Source organism: Emys orbicularis, chromosome 12 (genome assembly GCF_028017835.1).
Source record: "Emys orbicularis isolate rEmyOrb1 chromosome 12, rEmyOrb1.hap1, whole genome shotgun sequence".
Taxonomy (NCBI): domain Eukaryota; kingdom Metazoa; phylum Chordata; order Testudines; family Emydidae; genus Emys; species Emys orbicularis.
The window spans coordinates 46,901,425-46,923,118 of NC_088694.1; the positions used below are offsets into that span (position 1 = coordinate 46,901,425).

Genomic DNA, 21,694 nt, shown 5'->3' on the forward strand with positions numbered 1-21,694 from the left:
ACAATAGGACCATTATAGCAGCCCACGTCTCAGGATCTTGCTTCGACGATACCATCCACCTCTCCTATCTATCCCTCCCTCCCTCCCTCCCATCCCAATTCACACCTTTCTATAAATCCATCCTGCCATCCCTGCCTCCCTCCCTCCCTATGCATATGTAGGTCTCCATCCCTCTCTCCTCAACACCATCCATTCATCCCAAGACAGTGTTACCCATTGTTGTAGTATCTGAGCTCTGTTGGTGCCTTCATCTCCGCCATGTTTGCTTGTTAATTTCACTCCCTATCCTCTAGCTGCCAGCATCAATTAAGTGTAATGACATTCAGCCTTCATAGGGGTTTACTTCCCTCCGGGACCCTTAGAACTGGCCACTGTTATCACACACAGCCAGGTTGGGATGTTCAAAACCGCATGCAGGAGTGAGGCATCAGAATTCCATTGACTTTCAGTGGGAATTGGGCCTCTAACACCCTAATGCTCCTTTGAAATTCCAAGCCCATCCTGTCAAGTCCTGGGGCTCAATCCCATGGAAATTTAACACCCAGCATCTCCCAGTGGGAGGATATGTTGAGATTTTCACATGTGCCAAACATGCAATGGGCCCCCAAGGACATATTGCCACAAGCAGGTACCCACTGGCATCCATTCTGCCCCTCACCAAAAGCAATGGAAAAACCTTCTCATGGGATCCAGCCTCTCGCTACACAGCTACCCTTCATGTGAAGGTGGGTGGGAAATGGACATGAGTCTCTACCCTCTAGTGGATCTCAGCTCCAATAAAGCCCCAGGATGGAGGCTGGCTGGCTCCAGGGGCTGGACAATGAGCCAGGGGCCCTTTCCCCTTTGGGGGCATCAGCTCCCATCTAGCTCCATGGCCGGGCCCTGGCTGGCTCAGGGGTGTGGGGATTGGGATATGGGGCCTTTCCCCTCTAGGAGGTGCCGACTCTCATCCAAGACTGGCTGGCTCAGGGAGGTTGAGAATCAGATTCATTGTTCCTGCCCCAGTCCCCAATCCGGGTGTCTGTGGGAAGCTGTGCTGTCACAGACAGGGGATCTGGTCTCCCTGAACCACATCCCTCCCCACGGGTCACACCCACACTGCAGGGAAGGGGGCAGTTGAGAAGGATGAAGGGGCCGGGTTTCCAGCAGAAGCTGAGCTGACTGTTGGTCAAACCATAACTCCCACCATAATAGCACCAACCTGGGGCGAGAGCTACGACTGTTGTTAGCTGCTGAGCCATCTCCCCCAGAGTCACTCCAGATGTGCGCGGTACCCAGCAGTGCACAGGTGTCAGGGGCACAGGGGGCTCCCCACTAAGTGTGTCCCCAACCCTTCCTGCCCCCAGAATGGGAAGCTGCCAGCTGGGCAGGGCTCTGAGGGCTCAGCTGTGGCGACTCTGACCCAGCTGGGCCTGATCTCCCCCCACCCCCACCTGTGTGGTGGTGTGTGCAGGCACAGAGATGGCCAAGGCCTCACCTGGCGGCTGGAAGCATCACACTGAGGTGTCACCGCCACTCCATCTCTACTCCGACACAGGCACCTGGAGGAAGAGGCCAGCGAAGCCATGTCAGCAGATGTCTCAGCCTTAGCCACATGCTCACCAGGTGCGTGCATGGACCAGGAGGGGTCACTGCAAGCTGCATCAGGTCTCAGCTCTGCCCCAGATGTGCACGGCTGCAGACTGAGCCAGTGTCCAGATGTGCCGCATGCCCAGCTGTGGAGGGCACCTGTCCGTATAGGAACCTTCCTCCAGTGCCTTCAACTGGATGTGAAGGGAGAGTGGGCACAGCGTTGCTTTGCAAAATGGCAGGCAAGTGAGTCCGTGAGCCCGCAGCCCCAGCCACACACAGGAAAATTCCTGTTGCAGAGAGACACTGAGGTGACGCCAAGTTAACCACATCACAGGCCTCAAATTGGGCCCTTCCTCTTAGTGTCTGACCACTTCCGCCCCAACTCAGCAGGGCTGCAGAGCACTGAGCAGGGTGAGAACAGCCCTGCAATGCCCGTGCCCTCCCCCTCCCCAATGCACTCAGGGGATGAGGGGCCCCACATGGTGACTCAGCTTTTCCACCCTCCCCCCACCCCCAGCTGATGTGGTGAGAGGTCCAAGTGCTGAGACAGCAGGTCCCCCACCCACACCCCTGTGCACATGACCTGAGGATTCCTGCCTTGCATCCCCGCTGCCCAGCTGGACCTGTAACTCCCTGCCCAGGCAGATGCCCCCTCCCCAGATGGGCCATGACAATGCTACTCATACACCTGTTCCCCAGGGGTCAGGCTGGTGAGGGGGGCATAGTGGCCCCAAGATGCACAGTCGCCTGGGGTTCAGGGCCCCAGATATGCATGTCCCCTGGACTACAGCACCCCAGATATGCACAGGCCCAGGGGTGCAGGGCCTGAAAAGAGCATAACCCCTGGGGGTTCAGGTCCAGACAACTGTACAGCCTCCAAGGGTGCAGGGCCCCAGATGTGAATAGCCCTAGGGCCAAGGGGCCCCAGATGTGCAAAGCCTCAGTGGTGCAGGAAGCCACATGTGCACTGCCCCAAGGGGTGCAGGGCCCTGCATGTTCACAGACCTCTAGGGGTGCAGGGGCCCATATCTGCTCAGTCCCCAGGGTGTGCAGGAGCCCGGAGGTTAAGGACAAGGATCACATCCTGGAAATCAGGGATGGATCTTAACAGTGAGGGACAGATCCTAGAAATCAGGGTTGGGAATCAGCTGGATCCTAGAAGTCAGATGATGGGAATTCCTGAATCAAGAACCCAGGGATGGATCTGAGAAATCAGCATGAGATCCTAGAAATCAAGGGCAGGAGTCAGCCCAGGATTTGGAATCAGGGATGGGAACTGAGCAGGTTAAAGATATCAGGGATGGATGCTAGAAATCAAACACCGGAACTGCCCAGATCCTAGAAATCAGTTACAGAGGCCAGCTGGGTCCCTGGACTGTGGGGTGGGAGCTCTGGTCGTATCCCGGGAGTGACGTGACTGTGAGTCCCCAGGAAGCAGGGTACAGAGCTGGATTTCAGGACTATGAATACAGAATACAGCCCGTGCTTTGCTTGGACATCAGTAACTCCTCACCTGCTGATTTTACTTCTCAGGGCAACTCCACGGGCCCCCTGGTCTGTGATGGGAAGGCCCTAATGAGGAATAGTTGGAATCACATTATAAGTAGAGGGTGCTCAAATGAGGAAAATTGAGCTCCCTATTGGAAACCCAGCAGGAACCATCCCTCTACTGATGACCATTTTGGCCAGGCAGCCATCAGACCTTAAGAATATCGTTAAGGATGTGAGTGTAACTATATATGTAACGTGTGCCTAGGTCTGTATAGAATTTCTACATCCTTGGGTAATCATAACTTTAACTGTAACTTTAATAAAACTTGAAAAACAGACTAGGCCTTGTCCTTGTGAAATGTGTGTGTGGTCACTACCTTTGGTCTTTATGTGTTCCTAAAAACTCTAAATCTGAAGCAAGTAGCAGAGGTGACTTTCACTCTGTGAGCTTGAAACTTTAGCCAAAAGAACCAAACCCATGTACATAGTGCAAAATTCACTTTAAATAAAATAAAAAGGCTACAGATGGATGGCTATTGCGAAAGGGTGGATGGAGAGCTAGATGGATGGATATTGGGGATGGATAGATAAAAATGGTAGATGAGAAGACTTTTGGGTATGGCAGAAGGATGGGTGGACAGATGATGGATAGATACTGTGGAACAATGGATGGATGGCAGATTTGAAGGCAGACTGATGGATAAATATTGCAGAAGGAGGGATGGATGGGTGATGGATAGATGCTGAAGCAGGATGGAGGGAGGGAGGGATCAGTTGAGTCTGCCATGAGATTTCCCTCCAGTCAGAAATTACTCTTTTATTTTCCCAGACTTCTGTCTCTGCCCTAGCCTTACAGATTCCATTCTATGTTTCTTCCCCATGTTCTTTTTAAAATTCATATGGACTTCCTTTGTGTTGGGATATTCTAGGGTTAAGTAAAGACCCCAAGGTGCATGAAAAATGTAGTTGTCTAAAGAATACCCTATCTGTAAAAGAAGTGTTATCTCCCCCTCCCTTCCTTTCCCAGCCGCACAAGCGCGCCCTGGGTCATGGCCCCTCCCTCCCTCCCCTGAGAACTGCTGATTAAGGGAATTTGTAGCAACAAATTACTGCAAAGAAATGTATTTTTAAGCTAAAAATGCCTGTATAACATGCATAATGCTGTGAACAATAGATAGGGGTGGGAATACGAATAGTAAGGGTGTTTCTATTACTTAGTGAGAGTTTTGGGGGGTTGTAACAGATGTAGGCATTTACATACTAACTTAGACAAAAAGAGGGTGCTGTAACTAATCCAGTGCTTACTCGACAATTGGGTTGAGGGGAACAAGTATCGCACTAAAGAAGCCCGTACTCAAATCCGCCTCTGGATCCGCCAACCTGCTCCTTCTTTTCTAACAGTTTGCTGGCAACCCAGTGCATCCATATCTCATCAAACTCAATGGGGAGTTGCAGGAAGGGGCTAAGAGCCTTCCCTAGCTCAATGACAGGTTTCAGAGTAGCAGCCGTGTTCGTCTGTATCCGCAAAAAGAACAGGAGTACTTGTGGCACCTTAGAGACTAATAAATTTGTTAGTCTCTAAGGTGCCACAAGTACTCCTGTTCTTTTTCCCTAGCTCGTCGCTTTCTGCCATGTTAGATCCCGATTCCAACAGAAGACAACTCACCTACTTCCCAAATTAGTGGTCAGGGTCACCAGTGTTCTCAGTTGTTGGCTGCGTGTGTGTTTTCTGAGTGTGCTTTACTGGCTCTGACCAGACAGCCTGTACAACAGACTTCAATTGAACTGTCCAAGATGACCACAGGCTTGGTTTATTGGCAAAGGCGCTTGGTCAGGTTTATTGCCAACAAAGCACGGTATTAATGCTGTATACATGCTACAGGCAGGGCCATCCCCAGACATTGTGGTGCCCTGTACACCTTCCCCAGGGAGGGCTGGCCCTAGGCCTTAGTGTGGGGGGCGTCCCCAGGCCTCCAAGGTCTGTGGGCGGCAGAAGCTAGCTTGTGGGGCAGGGAGGAAACCGCCCCCCAGCACAAGCCGGCAGAGCGGAGCGGGTTGAGGCCAGGTCACTCCACTTCCTGCCGCCCGGTGATCGTAGGGCGGGCCCGACCCCACACTCACAGGGCAGCGGGAAGTAGAGTGACAGAGCCCCACCCTGCTCTGCTCTGCTCCCCTTGGCTCCCAGCCTTGGGACTTGGGGGCAGATGGGAACCGACCCCCAGGACTCACTGGTGGTGTGGCTGGGAGCCGGCGGAGTGGAGCAGGTTTGGGCTGGGTCATTCCACTTCCTTCCACCTGGTGAGTGCAGGGCACGCCCACCCTGCTGCATTCCCCTGGGACATAGCTCAGGGGAAGGTGTGGAGTGGGGTTGGGCTGGGGTGGAGTATGAATGGGAAGAGGCGTGGCAGAGCAGGGGTGGGGGCTTTGGGGAAGAGGCAGGGCAGAGACCGAGTAGGGGCAGGGGCAGCTTTCCTGGCCAGTTCAGCCGACCGGGGAATCGGGCTGGGCGCTGGAGAAGCACACAGCTGCGTAGGGCATCAGGAAATTTGGGGCAATTTGGTACCCTCAATTTCCTGGTGCCCTACGCAGCTGTGTAGTTTGCATATGGGTAAGGATGGCCCTGGCTACAGGTACACTAGCACATGTATGCCCATGACATCCTTTACCGTGTACCTGTTGGTTCGATCAAAACATCTTTCTCCATCTTGACCTTACCTTTAGGAGGGGTCGGTGTGTCCCTCTATCACCTTCAAGGAGTGATCACCTTCAGAGGTACCTGAACTAACTCCATCTCTTGGCATCTCTGCCAGGGGAGATCATCGGGGGATGGGAAGCCCGGCCTCACTCCAGACCCTACATGGCCTTTGTGAAAATAGAGATAGAAGGAAAAGGAGAAATCAGGTGCGGAGGGTTCCTCATCTGGGAGGACGTGGTGGTGATGGTGGCTCATTGTAACTGCAACCTGGGATAAGAAATGCAGGCTCTCCTGCCCCTGAGACAGCCATTCTCCTAACCTGGGGCCAAGTAAAGCTGCCCCCTTCCCTGCAGTGGAAAGGCCCTGGAGCTCTGGCTTCTGAACATGCAAACTGAATGCAAGGCATCGTCTACATATAACCACTTTAACGAAATTAACGACCCACGACTAAATGCAGCGTATTGGCCTATCTGCAGCACCTGCATCCCCTTGTATTTCACAGCAAAATCAGCATGCTGCTGGGGGCCCACAACACTGAAATAGATGAATCGGGGAGGCAGAAGATCTTGGTATATCGTCAAATCCCCCACCTAGAACTTAATGATGCCTCGCTTGAAAATGACCTCATGCTGCTGCAGGTACCACCCACATCCCATCACCCCACCCCATATGAACTAACGTTGCTGCAGGTACTGCCCCCATCCCATCAACCTTCCCCCAGTGACCTCACACTGCTGCAGGTGCCGCCTACTCTCATCATCTCCCACCAGCACAGTTGTCATGGGGATTCCACATCTGGTCCCATTCCCCGAGGGCAGGATGCAGCCCCCACAAGGAGTTTGAGTTCCCTTCTCTCTCTCCCGTCATAGCTGAGGGACAAGGCCAAGCTGACTCAGACTGTGAGCACCATCTCCTTGTCCCAGAAGAAGGTGAAGAAGGGGGCAGTGTGCAGCGTAGCTGGCTGGGGCCAGACCAGAATCAAAACAAACAAAAAGCCCTCCCTGACCTGCAGGAGGTGGAACGGATGGTCATGGACAAGAGCATGTGTCTGTCTCGGCCCTATCTGCACTATGTCCCCTCCAGGATGCTGTGCGTGGGGGGCCCCCAGGAGACGAAGGCACCATTCCTGGTAAGTGTGGGGCAGGGGCACGCGGCACCCGGGGCAAGGTGCTGCAAGAACAGGAGACTGACAGGGCAGGGCAGAATGAGGATAGTCAGGAACTGGCCAGATCCTAGGAATCAGGGATGGAGGATAGAAATCAGGAAGAGGAACCAGGCAGATCTTTCAAATTAGGAAGGGATCCTTATAATTTGGGAGAGGAACTGGCTAGATCCTAGAAATCAGGGACAGATATCGGCTCGATGTTCAAAATGTTCTAGAAATCGAGGACAAGAAACAGATACATCCTGGAAATCAGGGATGGATCTTAACAGTGAGGGACAGATCCTAGAAATCAGGTTTGGGAATCAGCTGGCTCCTAGGAGAGAGATGATGGGAATTAATAAAAGAAAAAACCCAGGGAGGGATCTGAGAAATCATCAGGAAATCCTAGAAATCAAGGGCAGGAGGGAACAAGATACTGGAAATCAGGATTCAGAATCAGGGATGGGAATTGAGCAGGTTAAAGAAATCAGGGATGCATGCTAGAAATCAGACACTGGAACTGGGCAAATCCAGGAAATCAGGGACAGGGGTCTGCTGGGTCCCTGGACCATGGAGTGGGAGCCCCGGGCACGTCCTTGGAGTGATTTGACCGTGAGTCCCCAGGAAGCAGGGTAAGGAGTTGGATTTCAGGACCGTGAATACAGAATGCAGCCCGCCCTTTGCTTGGTCATCAGTAAGCCCGCGCCTGGTGTTTGCTTCTCAGGGTGACTCTGGGGGCCCCCTGGTCTGTGATGGGATGGCCCCCATGTCTCCCATGGCAGCGGTGACGGGTCAACTCCCAGTATGTTTACCAGGCTTTCCAAATATGTGTTCTGGATCAAGAAAACTCTGCAAAAGCTGAAGTCTTAGAAAGGAGCGTCTATCTCCTCCAGCCTGACTGGAGATATAGATGGGTATTGCAGATGCATGGCTGGCTGGCTATTGCAGATGGATGGATGGATGGATGGATGGATGTGTAGGCAATGATTTTAGTTTATTACTCATTTATTTTGTGATGTTATTATTAACTAACATGTTATGTCATATATAATCTCTGTATGCTGAATAGAGGAAAGTTGTAGGACTTTAGAAGTATAAGATTGATCAGTAGTTAGAAGGTATAATTAGATATTAGGTGTCTAAGTAAGGAGGGCTCAAACACAAGGTCTACAGCCTGTAAAATTTTAGCTTAGCCATACTAGGCCATAGCCTTAAGAAATGCTTGGCATGAATAAGCGACAAAAGAATGACCCCATCCCACAAGATTACAGGGAAAGATGTACCCACGGGTGATATTGTGAAAAATTAAAAGCAAGAGTAATTTTTTGCTTACAAGGTACAGGTAGTCACATTTTCCTAACACACGCCCTAATTGCAGGGTGCACAATGTGTGTAAATGCTAATGAGGTATAGTCAGAATCAGGGACATCCCTAGGAGGTGCGGGGCCCGAGACAACTCCACCCCCACCGCATCCCTTCCCCCAAGCCCCTACCCCGACTCCACCCCTTGCCCCAAGCCCCCGCCCCCACCCTGCCTCTTCCCACCCCTGCTCCGCACCCTCCCCGCACCCTTTCCATGCCTTCCCCCAAGCCACTGCCCAGATTTTGAAAATTGAGCTCCCTATTCGAAACCCAAGCAGGAACCATCCCTCTACTGGCAATCAATTGACCAGGCAGCCATCACACTTTAAGAATATCCTTAAGGATGTAAGTATATCTATATTTGAAGCTTGTGCATAGGTCTTTATAGGATTTCTATATGCTTGGGTAATCATAACTTTAACTGTAACTTTAATACAACTTTTAAAATAGACTAAATCTTTTCCTTGTGAATGTATGTGTGGTCACTACCCTTGATCCTTATATGTTCATTGAGACTCTAAATCCGAAGCAAGTAGCAGAGGTGACTTTCACTGTGTGAGCTTGAAAGTGTAGCCACTAGAGCCAAACCCACGGTGTTGTAATACCACACTACAAAATTCACTTTAAATAAAATAAAAGGCAATAGATGGATGGCTATTTCGGAAGGGTGGATGGAGAGATGGATGGATGGATGGATATTGTGAATGGATGGATATAAAAGGTAGATGAGAAGACTTATGGATATTGGAGAAGGATGGATGGACAGATGATGGATAGATACTGTGGAATGACTGATGGATGGACATGGCAGATGAGAAGATAGAAGGATGGATAGATGGATGGATAATACAGAAGAATGGATGGCTGGATGTGTAAGCAGGGTGAGTATGAGCTCTACCCTGACATCTGGTGGTGAATTGTGGTGAGTTGTGGAAAAGAATTTCAGGGGCTGATCTTGTTTGTATAGGCACACCCACTCCGCCTAGCTTGAGCCCACAGCAGCCCAAAATGGTCACTTTGGCTGCTGTGGGATCCCCAGTTTCCCTATTATTGGGGCAGGAAGAATAAAGTGTTGTTACCCTGATTATGTGAATCAAGGCCAGTGGAACTGTTTTATGACAAAGGGACTCACCATCAGCTAAGTAGACAAGGGATATGGGTTCCAAAACCCAGTGAATTGAGAGAAGCTGGGGACAGGTATTTGTACCTGTTGGGGTGGGTCCTCCTTTGAGGGCCTGAAACACCAATTGCACTCTCTTTACTGTGTACCTGTTGGTTCTCTCAAAATATCTCTATCCATCACCCTGTAATCCTGACCTTATTTTTAGGAGGGGTCAGTGTGTCCCTCTATCACCGTCAGGGAGTGTGTTTACTTTGTGTTAGGATGTTCTGGCACAATCCTTCTGGAATGTGTTTACATGAACACTTAGTGCCTCAGAATGCTTCTGTTTTTGCAACATCAGCCCAGTTCTTGGTAAGTTCGTGTATCAGATAGTGAACGTTCAAGCAGGCATCTGCTTTGTAACAGGGCTTCACTTTTGCTCATAGCCCGACTCTTGCTAATTTTACTTTCTCTCAGCAGGGCCTGACTTTAGTTCAGGCCTTAGCCTTTACACCAGGCCCCTTATAGCAGGATCTCTCTTTCTCCTACCTCCTCCATGCCCATCTACCCCTTCTAACTATCCATCCTGCCATCCATCCCTCCCTCTCTCGATACACATATGCAAATCTCCTTCCCTCCCTCCCTCCCCACCCACCCCCTCATCCCCTGACAGTGTTACCCCTTGCTGTAGTATGTCAGCTCTGTTGGTGCCTTCAACTCCGCCGTGTTTGCTTGTTACTTTCACTCCGTGTCCTTTAGTTGCTGGCATCAATGGAGTGTAGTGACATTCAGCCTTCTTCGGTGTTTAATTTATTCCACGGCCTTTAGAAGTGGTCACTGCTATCTCACACAGCCAGGCTGGGATGTTCAAAGCCACCTGCAGAAGTGAGATGTTGAAATCTCATTGGCTTTCAATGGGGTTTGTGCCCCTAACTCCCTGATGCCCCTTTGAAATCTCCAGCCCATCCTGTCAAGTGCTGAGGCTCAATCCCATGGAAGCTCAGAGCCCAGCATCTCCCAATGGGGGATGTGAGGAGGTTTTCAGAAGCACTGAACAAGCAATGGGCCCCCTTGGAACATATGGCCAGGAGCAGGTACATACTGGAGTCTACTCAGCCCCTCAGCCAGTGTGACTGGGGTCTCAGGGGAGCCAACTGAGGTTATGCAATTAGCCACAAACTGCAAAGAATGGGGCAGGCAACACCCCAAACTGGTGGTTATTCCAATATTTAGATTTACCAAGCCAGCACAAAACAGCTTCTATAATACCTCACTGGTTACCCAGAAGCCAATAACACAGTTCCCTTATAGCATCCCAGCCATAGGCCTCCACCCAAACCCCCAAATCAAATATGATGAGGATCACTGCAGATCTTATTCATCAAAAAGAAAATTCTACCAATCCCAAAGGATCGGACACATTACCCACCAGGTTAATGAATGTTTCAGATCTTATCCGAATACATGCTTTCAGCCAATTCTTATTAACTAAACTAAACTTTATTAGAAAAAGAAAATAGAGAGAGTATTGGTTAAAAAAAAAGTTTGGGGGTTGGACTAGATGACCTCCTGATGTGTCTTCCAACCCTAATCATCTATGATTCTAAGATTCTAAAAGCTCAGTATACGTACAGACATGAGTACATTTCTGAGATCAGATTCATAGTAGAGATGGTGAGCTTTGTGGTTGCAAAGAGTTCTTACAGCATTAGTCCATAGGTTATAGTCCAATATCCATATTCAGGGTGAATCCAAGAAGGCTTGGAGACTTCAGTCTTGCCACTCAAACTTCCCCTGATGACACTTAAGCAGATCTGAGATAAAAAGGATCAGGAACCAAGGGTCTTTTACACAGTGTTCTAGCATCCACCTGACCATACAGTCCTGGGTAAACAAGAGGCTTTTGATGTAACCTTCTGTTTTCTAAACACCACCAGTAATTATTTACACGAATTAACACAGGGCAATTTATCCATTAGCCAGTCTATCACAAACTTCAAAGAGACATATAGACAACGACATTATTTCACCTAAGATTCATCTAAATGTTAATATTCCCTTTTGATCTCTGGATCAATAGGCATAGTGACAGACAGGGGCTGTCTGTTTACATGGTTAGCATCTATAAGTAAACCCACAGGATTTGAATTGCTTCTAACAACATAGATTTGCATTTCAAAGTTCTAGCCTATCTAGGAATGAATGGCCCTGATTACCATTTACATACTTTTCTAATATGTCTCTAAAGGTTGAATCTGGGCCATTTACCCTGCAAGCTGCTTAACCCTCCTCAGGGCATGCGTCACACTTTGTATAAGATACCTGCAGCAGTGTGAGGTCGCTGGGGGCAGGGGGATATGATGGGGGTGGTATCTGCAGCAGTGTGAGGTCACTGGGGGCAGGGGGATATGATGGAGGTGGTATCTGCAGCAGTGTGAGGTCACTGGGGGCAGAGGGTACGATGGGTGTGGTATCTGCAGCAGTGTGAGGTCGATCGGGGCAGGAGGATATGATGGGGGTGGTATCTGCAGGAATGTGAGATCACTGCGGGCAGGGGGATACAATGGGGGTGGTATCTGCAGCAGTGTGAGGTCACTGCGGGCAAGGGGGTATGATATATCTGCAGCATTGTGAGGTCGCAGAGGTCTTGGTGTTTAGCAGTGTGAGTTCATAGGTGGCAGGGGGGATGGGATGGGGGCAGTACATGCACTAGTGTGAATCATTGGGGACTGGGTAATGGGATAGGTGTGGTACGTGCAGCAGTGTGAGTACACAGGGAATAGGGATATGAGATGGGAGCCTTTCCTCCAGCCTTGTGAGGTCTTTTGTGGTGGGGTGATGGGTAGGGGCGGTACCTGCAGCAGTGTGAGGTCACAGGTGGGGGGGTGATGGGATGAGGGTGGTACCTGCAGCAGTGTGAGGTAACTGAGGGTGGGGTAATGGGATGGTAGAAGTACCTGCAGCAGTGTGAAGTAATTGGCAGCTGGGTGATGAGGTGATGGCAATATCTGAAGCAGTGTGAAGTCATTGGGTTGGGGTGATTGGATGGGGGATGGTACCTGCAGCAGCGTGATGTCATTTTCATCTGTCTTGTCATTGGATTCTGGCTGGGGGATTCTATGACGTACCCAGATCTCCCGCTTCCCAGGTTCATGTATTGAAATATTGTGGGCCCGAATAGCACGCTGATGGTGCTATGAAATACAACGGGATGTAGGTGCTGCAAACAGGCCAATACTATGGATCCAGTCATGGGCTGTTAACCGTGTTAAAGATTGTAAAGAAAATGATCCTGGATGCTTATGGATCAATGTCTTACCTGATAAAGCACAAGAGAGGTTAGCTGGTGTCAGCTATAGACCATCACATCACACTTGGGAAGAGGATGCCTGGCCCTGCGAGCACCTTTCTATACTGTGTAGGAAAAAATCCATGTGATGTGTCCTAGGTCCCAGCTTAGCGCATTAACCACAACCTCAGCCTTCCTCTATAGGGGTTAATTCCCTCCTGTCCCTGGCAGATGCAGCAGCTGCTCTGGATTTCACAGCTCGCTTTGATCGCTCAGTATCTGAAACACTTTTTTTTTTTTTTGTAACTTCATTTTTATTCATTGCTGGCAATGGAGCAGTGAGCGAAAGGCAGCAGGCCGCGCGGCAGGGTGGGGCAGGGGAGGTGGGAAGGAGGGATCAGCACCGGGGATTGATCTGCAATAAGTTCAGTGCAGCCTTCACTGCGTTCCCTTCCCTCTGGCCTCGCCAGCGCTGGGAACAGGTGTGTTTGGAACGGGCGGTGGCAGCCCGATGAACTAACACAGGGGATAGGCCCAGTGAGGACAGGGCAGGCTGCAGTTTTCACAGGAGTTAGTAGGTCAGGTAACAATGAACATTCCCCGTAAATGGTCACTTGACCAGCTGACATGGGGGAGAGCTACAAACCGTTGGGTCTGCCCCAGGGTTTGGTTTATGTCTGTTACACCAGGTGAAATAAACCAGCTGTTTCCCTAGCGAAGAGGCAGCCTAAGGGTCTGGATTGGGATTGCCAAGGGAGCCGCTGGGACATGGTCTTGAACCTGGCTCCTAACTCCCCTAGGCTCACTGCCTTGATGCTCATGGGTTGGGCGCTGCCTGAGTGGAGCGATGGCTGGGGGATGTATCCTGAGGAGGGATGGCTCCGCCAATCTGTAAAGCAGGCCCTACGTCTGGGCGTCACCAAAGGACAGAAGCGACGCAGCTCCGGACCCCGCAGCGATTCCTGACTTGGCTCAGGGCTGCAGCCTCCTCATTGTGGCCCGTATCCAGGGGATTAAGGTGGAGAGTCTTGTGTAGACCCTTGGGGGGCTCCCATTGACAGGCCCCCAAGAGACGATGCCCTGGGCTATTTTCCCACACACCAGGGGGCCCCCAGAGTCACCCTGCGAAACAAAACAAGCCACAGATGGAGAAAAGCTCAGTGAGTCATTTCCCGCCGTTCTTCAAACACTGATGGACCCTTTAGTGACACCACCCTGCTATCCAGATGGTCTCTGCTTGAGTCACCCACAGCCCAGCCTGTCTCTTTAGATCCATTCAAAATCAATACAGATGCATGAATACCCAACTAACTCCTTTAAAATTCATGCTAGATTCACTTCAGTTGATGCTGTTCCATTTTAGATCTATCCATACCCACATAGCCACCATAGATCCCTTCTAGATCGATGCACATCCCTGTACCTCCATTTTAGTTCCATTTAGACTCCCATATATCCATTCCAGATCCATCTCCCCACTCTACCAGTAGTGGACCCACTTGCTGTCTGTACCCTGCTGGTAGCTACAGTAGGGGTCACCGACCTGACTCAGGGCCAGCAGAGGGGTTGGCTGGGAGCATCCATGTCTGGTCCCTGGGGAGGTGGGATGCAGGAATGACTGGACCAGTGATGCTCCTGGTTCTCTCTGTGTGAATCCCCATAGGGGGACAGCACCTCCCCTAACAGGCCAGGGACCCCATGGACAGGGGATGGGGCTGAACCCCCTCGGGGGTTGTTAAACTCAATGGGGGTAACACTTTGGGTGTCACATACACAATGTCTGGGGTGGGGCACTGGTATCAGGGTGATCAGAGCCACCTGCCTCTATCTCACACACAGGGGACAGGGGTGTGTTTTCTCACCCATCACCGATACCGATCAGTGTTACCCACAGCCCATGTAAACAGGAGAGCTGGGGAAGGGCAGAACTTGGTGCTTGGAACAGTGACAGCAGCACAGAGATGCCCTAGAGGGGAAGTGTCCCACGTCTCATTTTGCACCCCCTGAACCAGCCAGTCCCCTGCCATGAGGCTGTATCAGAGCTAGCCCCCTCCCATAGGGAAAAGGCACCAAGTCCATTCCCCATTTCCCTGAGCCAGCCTGTCCCCCATCCCAGGGCTGGTATCAGTCTCACCAATGCTGCAGGGAGGCAAAATCCCCTCCCTGCTCCTATGCCCCTGTTTTTACAGCCCAGGCTCTGGTCAGTTTTGCCCCAGCGGTGCGTGGGGAGTTCATGGTGTTGCTTGTTCACCGAGATCCTTTGTGGAGCCCCAGTTCTCCAGGACCAAGTAGCGGACCTGGGGAGGTGTCCACGTCCCTGGGGCTGAGATGGAGAACACTGCATCGGCTGGATTCTCACTGCGGGGGTGTGACTGGGCCCAGCTCACCAAGTGCCCCAGCTTGCTCCCTGCACCTTCCCTGGCTCTGTCAGCATTTACCGCTCTTCCCGGCGCTGTGACACCCGCAGGTCTGATGGCAGCTTGAGCTGGGACCCTGGGGTGACTCTGGTTCCTGGCATCCAACCTGAGACTTTGAGCATGTCCGGGACTGTCAGATGACCAGGGCTGCATTGTGCTGGGCGCTGTACAGTATTTATTAGGTGTATTATGGTAGCTCCTAGAAGACCCAGTCATGGCAAAGGGTCCCATTGCCGCTGTACATGATTTGTTAGGTATATCACAGTAGCACCTAGGTGGACTCCCAGCTATGGCCCAGGACCCCATCATGCCAGGTGCTGTACAAACACAAAACACAACGATGGCCCCTCTCCCCAATTGCTCACAGTCTAGGTATAGACCAGGAGAAAACAAGTAACTACAGACAGGCCGATGGGGAAGAACCAGGGGAACAATGTGATGACACTAATATGCATTGGCAGATTGTGCCATATCCCAGTCTGAGACATCTCTTCCCAGAGCATCAGAGCCGCATCTGGGCCGTTGATTCGTGCTGCACTGGGCTAGGTTTGTGATGCATTTTCTTTGCAAGGGAGCTGTTGCAAACAGCAATGGAGTTTACCCCCATGCCCGAATAGCCCTTGATTAGAGTCAGTCGGGCTGGGGGGACAAATAGAGGCTCCTTGGGATCAGGCCTTGACATCGGGGCTGAGATGTCTGATGGACGGGACTGGCCTGCCTGCTCTTTGTGACCCCTCTGTCCCCAGACAGGTGCAGAGTGGAAGAGGAATGACATACAAGGGAAACTAAGAATACCCTGATACCGATTTCTCCTCCAGTGGGCCTAAAGTGCACTCCTGTTGGCATGGAGGTGGTCCAGGTGTCAGTGGTGGGATACTGGAGTCAGGAGAACTGACAACACGCACAGTGATTTGCTTTTTCACTTGTGATTTTCCTTGTCTTTCTAGCATATCCGGCATGAAATTACTCAAACCCAGGGGGTGAATTCCCCATAGGGCCCAAACCCCTGGTTACACCTGCTAGGTACAAGTTAGCTGGGAGTCCGAGCCTGGGGGCATTCATTCAATTCCCAGGAAGGCACCGCTTCATTGTTTTGCAGCTTCATTTTTATTCATTGCTGGGTAAGAAGCAGCGAGCGAAATGCACCAGGCCGCGCGGCAGGGCAGGACAGGGGAGGTTAGAGGGAGGTACTCAGAGATGTCATTTCAGCTTAAATCAATTCAGTGCATAATTTCCTAATTTCTTTTCCCATGAACAAACTCCCGCTCTCCTTGTCGGTGCTGGGAACAGGTGTTTTTGGAACGGGTGGTGGCTACCCCCGGGGGAAATAACATGGAAAACGCCCAATGAGGACAGGGCAGCCTGCAGTTTTAACAGGAGTTAACAGGTCAGAATCTCCCATAAACGGTCACTCGACTGGTTGACATGCGGGAAGGCTACAAACTGCTGTGTCTGCCCCAGGGTTTGGCCTGTGTCCATTACCCCGGGAGAAATAAACCAGCTGTTTCCCTAGTGAAGATGCAGCCTAAGGTCCTGGGTTGGGATTGCCAAGGGAGCTGAGGGAGTTGGAATTGAACATGGATCCTAACTCCCCCAGGCTCCCTGCCTTGATGCTCATGGTTTGGGCACTGCCTGAGTGGAGCGATGGCTGGGGTGGGGGAGATCAGGATGGGGGGACTCAGCCCCTCTGCGAAGCAGCCGCTACATCTGGGCCATGCAAAGAACAGAAGTGGCGCAGCTCCAGCCCCTGCAGCAATTCCCATCGGGCTCAGGGCTGCAGCCTCCTCATCGTCCTCCGTATCCAGGGGATGAAGGTGGAGACTCTCGCGTAGACCCTTGGGGGGCTCCCATTGACAGGCCCACAAGAGACGATGCCCTGGGCTGTTTTCCCACACACCAGGGGGCCCCCAGAGTCACCCTGCGAAACAAAACAAGCCACAGATGGAAAAAAGCTCAATGAGTCATTTCCCGCCGTTCTTCAAACACTGATGGACACTTTAGTGACACCCCCCTGCTATCCAGATGGTCTCTGCTTGGGCCCCGCACAGCCCAGCCTGTCTCAACAAACCCCCAACTCCTCCCAGTTGATCTCTGCCCCCCCCCCCCCGAGAGAAGATCCGATATTTTCCCATTGGTTTGTACAGCGCTTAGCGCAGCAGGGCCTGATCTCTGAGCTTTGCTTGTGGCCCAACCACCACACCAGGAGCCTCATTAATAATAACAATTTATCAAGGAAGCTTGGGAGTTTCACCTGGAAAGAGGCTTTGTGCTCCTTTGGGTCCCCCACACACATCATTGTGCCGGTGTTATATTTACGATTTGTCCCACCAGGATTGTTCAGACAGGCCTCATCGTCCAGCACCTTCAAATCCATCTCCCGGAGCACATCGGGGAGCACCTTATTGAGTGCGCTTGTGCGGCCCCAGCCGGCAACGCTGCACACGGTCCCTGGTTGCACTTGCCGATGAGCCGGGGGGAGACGGATGAGCCTCACCTGTTCATTGAGCTCTGCCTTGTGCTCCAGCTACAAACAAGAGAGGACACAAGCACCAGGGTCAATATGAACATCAGAGCTGATGATGGGTAGAGAGAGAATCCAAGGAGAGGGAAACTACAGCCAATGTATGTCCATGGAGACACTGGGGGGCGGGGTGATGGGCTGGGGCGGTACCTGCAGCAGTGTGAGGTCACTAGGGGCAGGAGGATGGGATGGGGCAGTACCTGCAGCAGTGTGAGGTCACTGGGGGCGGGGTGATGGGATGGGGGCGGTACCTGCAGCAGTGTGAGGTCACTGGGGGCGGGGTGATGGGATGGGGCGGTAACTACAGCAGTGTGAGGTCACTGGGGGTGGGGTGATGGGATGGGGCGGTACCTGCAGCAGCATGATGTCATTGTTATAGGTCGTTTTGTTATATTTTGGATGGGGGATCTGGCGGCACACAGAGATTTTCTGTTGACTCTGTTCCCGTTGTTTAATGTTATGGGCTCCCAGGGACACGGTGATCTTGCTGTAAAAGCCAAGAGCAATACATGGGCATTGGGGCAGGAGTGTACTGAGGTGGGGGATGGGCACATGGTCTGACATAAGTACTGATCTTGTGGGGACAGGGCAGCATGTGACGCTCAGGCTGTGATCTCAGACTCCTTCATTCCCCTTGACCCCTTGGTCTCAGCTCCTCTCCAGCCAGGGAACCCCTCCCAGCTAGATCCAGATGGGTCTATGCCCAGCTCCCCCCTGTCCAGAGCCCTGCAGAGCTGTTCTGGGGCTGTGAGTCCCTCCCTGTCCCATCTGGGCAATGGGCCAGACCCCAACTGGTGTCAATGGCAGTAGCCCCATTGGTTTACCCAACATTGGATCTGGATCATGGTTTTCAGAGGCCCCTAGAGACAAGTCAACGCCCCCTGAGCAGATCGGACCCCTGGGCTCTGCTCTCCCAGACTGTCCTACTAACTGCTCCTTCCCTGCAACCCATGATGGCGCCGGAGCTCCCAGCTCCCCCATCACCTGATAAGCCTGACTTGCCCTGACATCCCCAGCACAGAGGCACTTACTCTCCATTGCAGTGAGCGGCCGTGAGCACAAAGTTCTCTGACACCAGGAACCCTCCACAGTGAAAACTCTGGTCTTTACGTCGTATAGTCAGATAGGCCATGTAGGGTCTGGAGTGGGACTGGGCTTCCTGTCCGCCAATGATCTCTCCTGGGGGGAGACCAGGTTCATATAAAGAGTCTCATCGTCTCCCTGGCCTGGGCTGGGACCCAGCTCCCCATCCCAAAGGGGAGTCTCCACAACCTCAACCCACCCCCTCTGATGCTCTCCTTGGGGGATGCCTGTACCTGGAACCCTGCCCCCTCCTCAGCTCTCCCCCAGACTGGACACCCCATGTAGCTGGAGGTTAAATCTAAAGCTCTGACCTTGCTAGGTGGAGAATCAGTGCCAAAGGCATCGGGAGTGGGTCACTAATCGTACCGCATTGAGGTAATGGCTTTGGTGTCAACATCAGCTAGAACGCCACTGACACGTCCCCTGCTGACGTTTCACCTTTTCCATCAATCCCCAGTGACAAGCTGGGGCTGGTCCAAAGCTGCTCCTCCAAACTGTTTTTGTACAGAAAATCGGATTTTCTAGATAATGAAAAGTTTCCCAGAAGGAGTCTCCTCACCTCAAACATTTTGGCATTTTTCTTGGAAAACTGATTATTTCCCCCCAGTTTTCGGCACTTTTCAGCTGAAAATTTGTAAGTTTTTAGTCACCAAAACAATTAATTTTGGTCACACTACAGACTAAGATGGAGTGGTGAGGGATGCAAGGGACACATGCCACCCCCTATCTGTTTAGCCCTGCTTCTTTCGCTCTCCTTCAGCCAGTACTGCTTTCGTTTCTGCAAATGGGAGAAGCTAGGCCAATAATTTTCTGCTAACCAAATGGAAACAAATCGTAGCCAGTTCTCTGAACTGCTCTTTGGAGCTACATTTCAGATTAATTCCACAGGAATCATATGGAGGATGCATTGGACCCCTCTTCAATGTTCAATGCAGGTGCTGCGAAGTCAGATGCTGACTTAATCCATATGCTCATAGACCGGTCGGCTTTGGGCGGAACTGAAGGGGACAGTGTTTTTTTCCCCCATCAAATAAAATTAACCATGTAATTTTAACTGGAAGCAGAATAAACCAGAAAGACTTTGGCTAAGCAGAGCACTAACAGCAGTGAAAAGACAAGTACCACCAAAACGGAAATCCAAAAAGCAACCAACAATCGAAGATTAGAGCATAGACATCCTAAGCTTGGCTACCATGGAAAGAGCTATAGACTCTTACAGAACTTCCCAAGAAAAGTTGTTAGAGATATGAGAGGATCTCCTGGAAGTATCTGATCATCCTATCAAATGCATTTCCCGCCCTCACCCTCCCCCCTCTTCCCTAGCCACTTCCGCTCCCTGTATCTTCCCTCTCATTTGAATTTTGCTTCTAGCCTTTATCTTACTTTAATAATTTTTTCTTTAACTAGCTGGATTTTTATAAAGCATATTTTGTTTGTAAATTGTGGAATACATAAGGGATTGATATTGTAACCATTCATATTACAGATAACTAAATGTTTCAAGCCTAGGTAAGGTGAGGTAGTGAATATTTAATATCTTATGAGATGTTCATGCATTATGAGAAGTTTATGTATATTTTGCTGTTTGTTTTCTCACTCTCTATATATCTTTAAAAAAAAATAAAAAGTTACTAGAAAACAAATTACTTGGGGGGTTTTCAATTAAAAGTCGAAATTTCCCCGGGAAAAACTTTTCAGACCAACTCTGAATACGTCTCAGCCCAGGTGGATGAAGTCAAAGCTATACAATCCGTATAAAGACAACAGGGTGGAGGGAACAGGAGGGGGGAAGAGCTGGTGAAGCTGAAGGACAATATAGGCAGAAGAACAAAAGGGGAAAAACCAGGCAGGGATAGATGGAGGTGGAAGTGAGAAGGTCTCTAACAATCAGAGGGACGTAGGACTTAGGAATTGCCAGACTGCATGGTTTGTTTTAACCCTGTGCAAATGCACTTCTTGAGGCACTTATATGGGTTGAAGGCTGGTTCTCTGAGGTTAACTGGCCCCTGGGAACAGGAGCGGCGCCAGGGTTTTCGGCGCCCTAGGTGGGCGTCCTTCCGCGCTCCCGGTCATCGTCGCCAATTCTGCGGCGGAGGGGTCCTTCCGCACTCCTGGTCTTTGGGGCACTTCAGCAGCAGGTCCCAGAGCGAGTGAAGGACCAGCCGCAGAATTGCCGCCAAAGACCAGGAGTGCGGAAGGACCCCCCCACCACAGAATTGCCACCGAGGGGGGCAAAATTCCGCCCCCCCAAATCCTGGCGCCCTAGGGGGGGCATTTGTGGTCACATACCCGCTGCACGGCCTCTGGCCTGAACCAGCAAGAATATTAAATGTCTTTATCTTTGTCTGAAAATTTGTTATTTCTCCAATCCCAATGGGCTGAGTCATTTCCTTCTTCTCCTGGTTCTTAGTAAACTTTCAAGACCAGCTTTGTTTTCTCAGTGTAATTTTTCATGACTGCTTGGCTGATGGCTAGCTGGTCTCTAGATAACGGACAACAGAGGGGAACAAAGCTCAGGGGATTTCATCTCAGAAGACATTTCACAGAGTAGAATCAAAGAAATATTATCCTGGAAGGGACCTTGAGAAGTCACCTGGTCCATCCCCGTCTTGTAGATAGGACCTTGTCAACCTAGACCATCCCTAACAGGTGTTTGTCCAGCCTGGGCCTAAAAATCTTCAGTGATGGGGATTCCACAACCTCCCGTGGGATCCTATTCCAGAGATTAACTCTATTTAGGGTTAGAAAGTTTTTTTCTTATTACTAACCTCAATCTCCCTTGCTGCAGATGAAACCCATTACTTGTTGTCCTCCTGTCAGCAGACATGGAGAACAATTGACCCCCATACTTTTTAGAACAGCCCTTAACATATTGGAAGACTATTCTCAGGTTCCCCTTAGCCTCCTCTTCCCTAGACTAAACATACCCAGTTTTTTTCACCTTTCCTCCTAGGTCAGGTTTTTTAAACCTTTGACTATTTTTGTGACTGTCCTCCAGACCCTCTCCAGTTTCTCTAT

At 51.0% G+C, this 21,694-nt stretch overlaps 1 protein-coding gene and 1 pseudogene across 1 annotated transcript; one reads left to right on the forward strand and one right to left on the reverse strand.

Moving 5' to 3' along the window:
* Positions 1-5,881: 5,881 nt before the first annotated feature.
* On the forward strand, positions 5,882-7,772 carry LOC135886344 (mast cell protease 3-like; annotated as a pseudogene).
* An 8,388-nt stretch (positions 7,773-16,160) lies between these two features.
* LOC135886345 (mast cell protease 1A-like) lies at positions 16,161-20,749 on the reverse strand. The gene is made up of 5 exons (XM_065414141.1): positions 20,677-20,749; positions 18,625-18,772; positions 17,945-18,080; positions 17,324-17,596; positions 16,161-16,990 (listed from the first exon to the last, which is right to left on the reverse strand). The coding sequence occupies exons 1-5, from the start codon at positions 20,747-20,749 to the stop codon at positions 16,841-16,843; spliced, it is 780 nt and encodes a 259-aa protein (XP_065270213.1). The 3' UTR covers positions 16,161-16,840.
* Between the last annotated feature and the right edge of the window lie 945 nt (positions 20,750-21,694).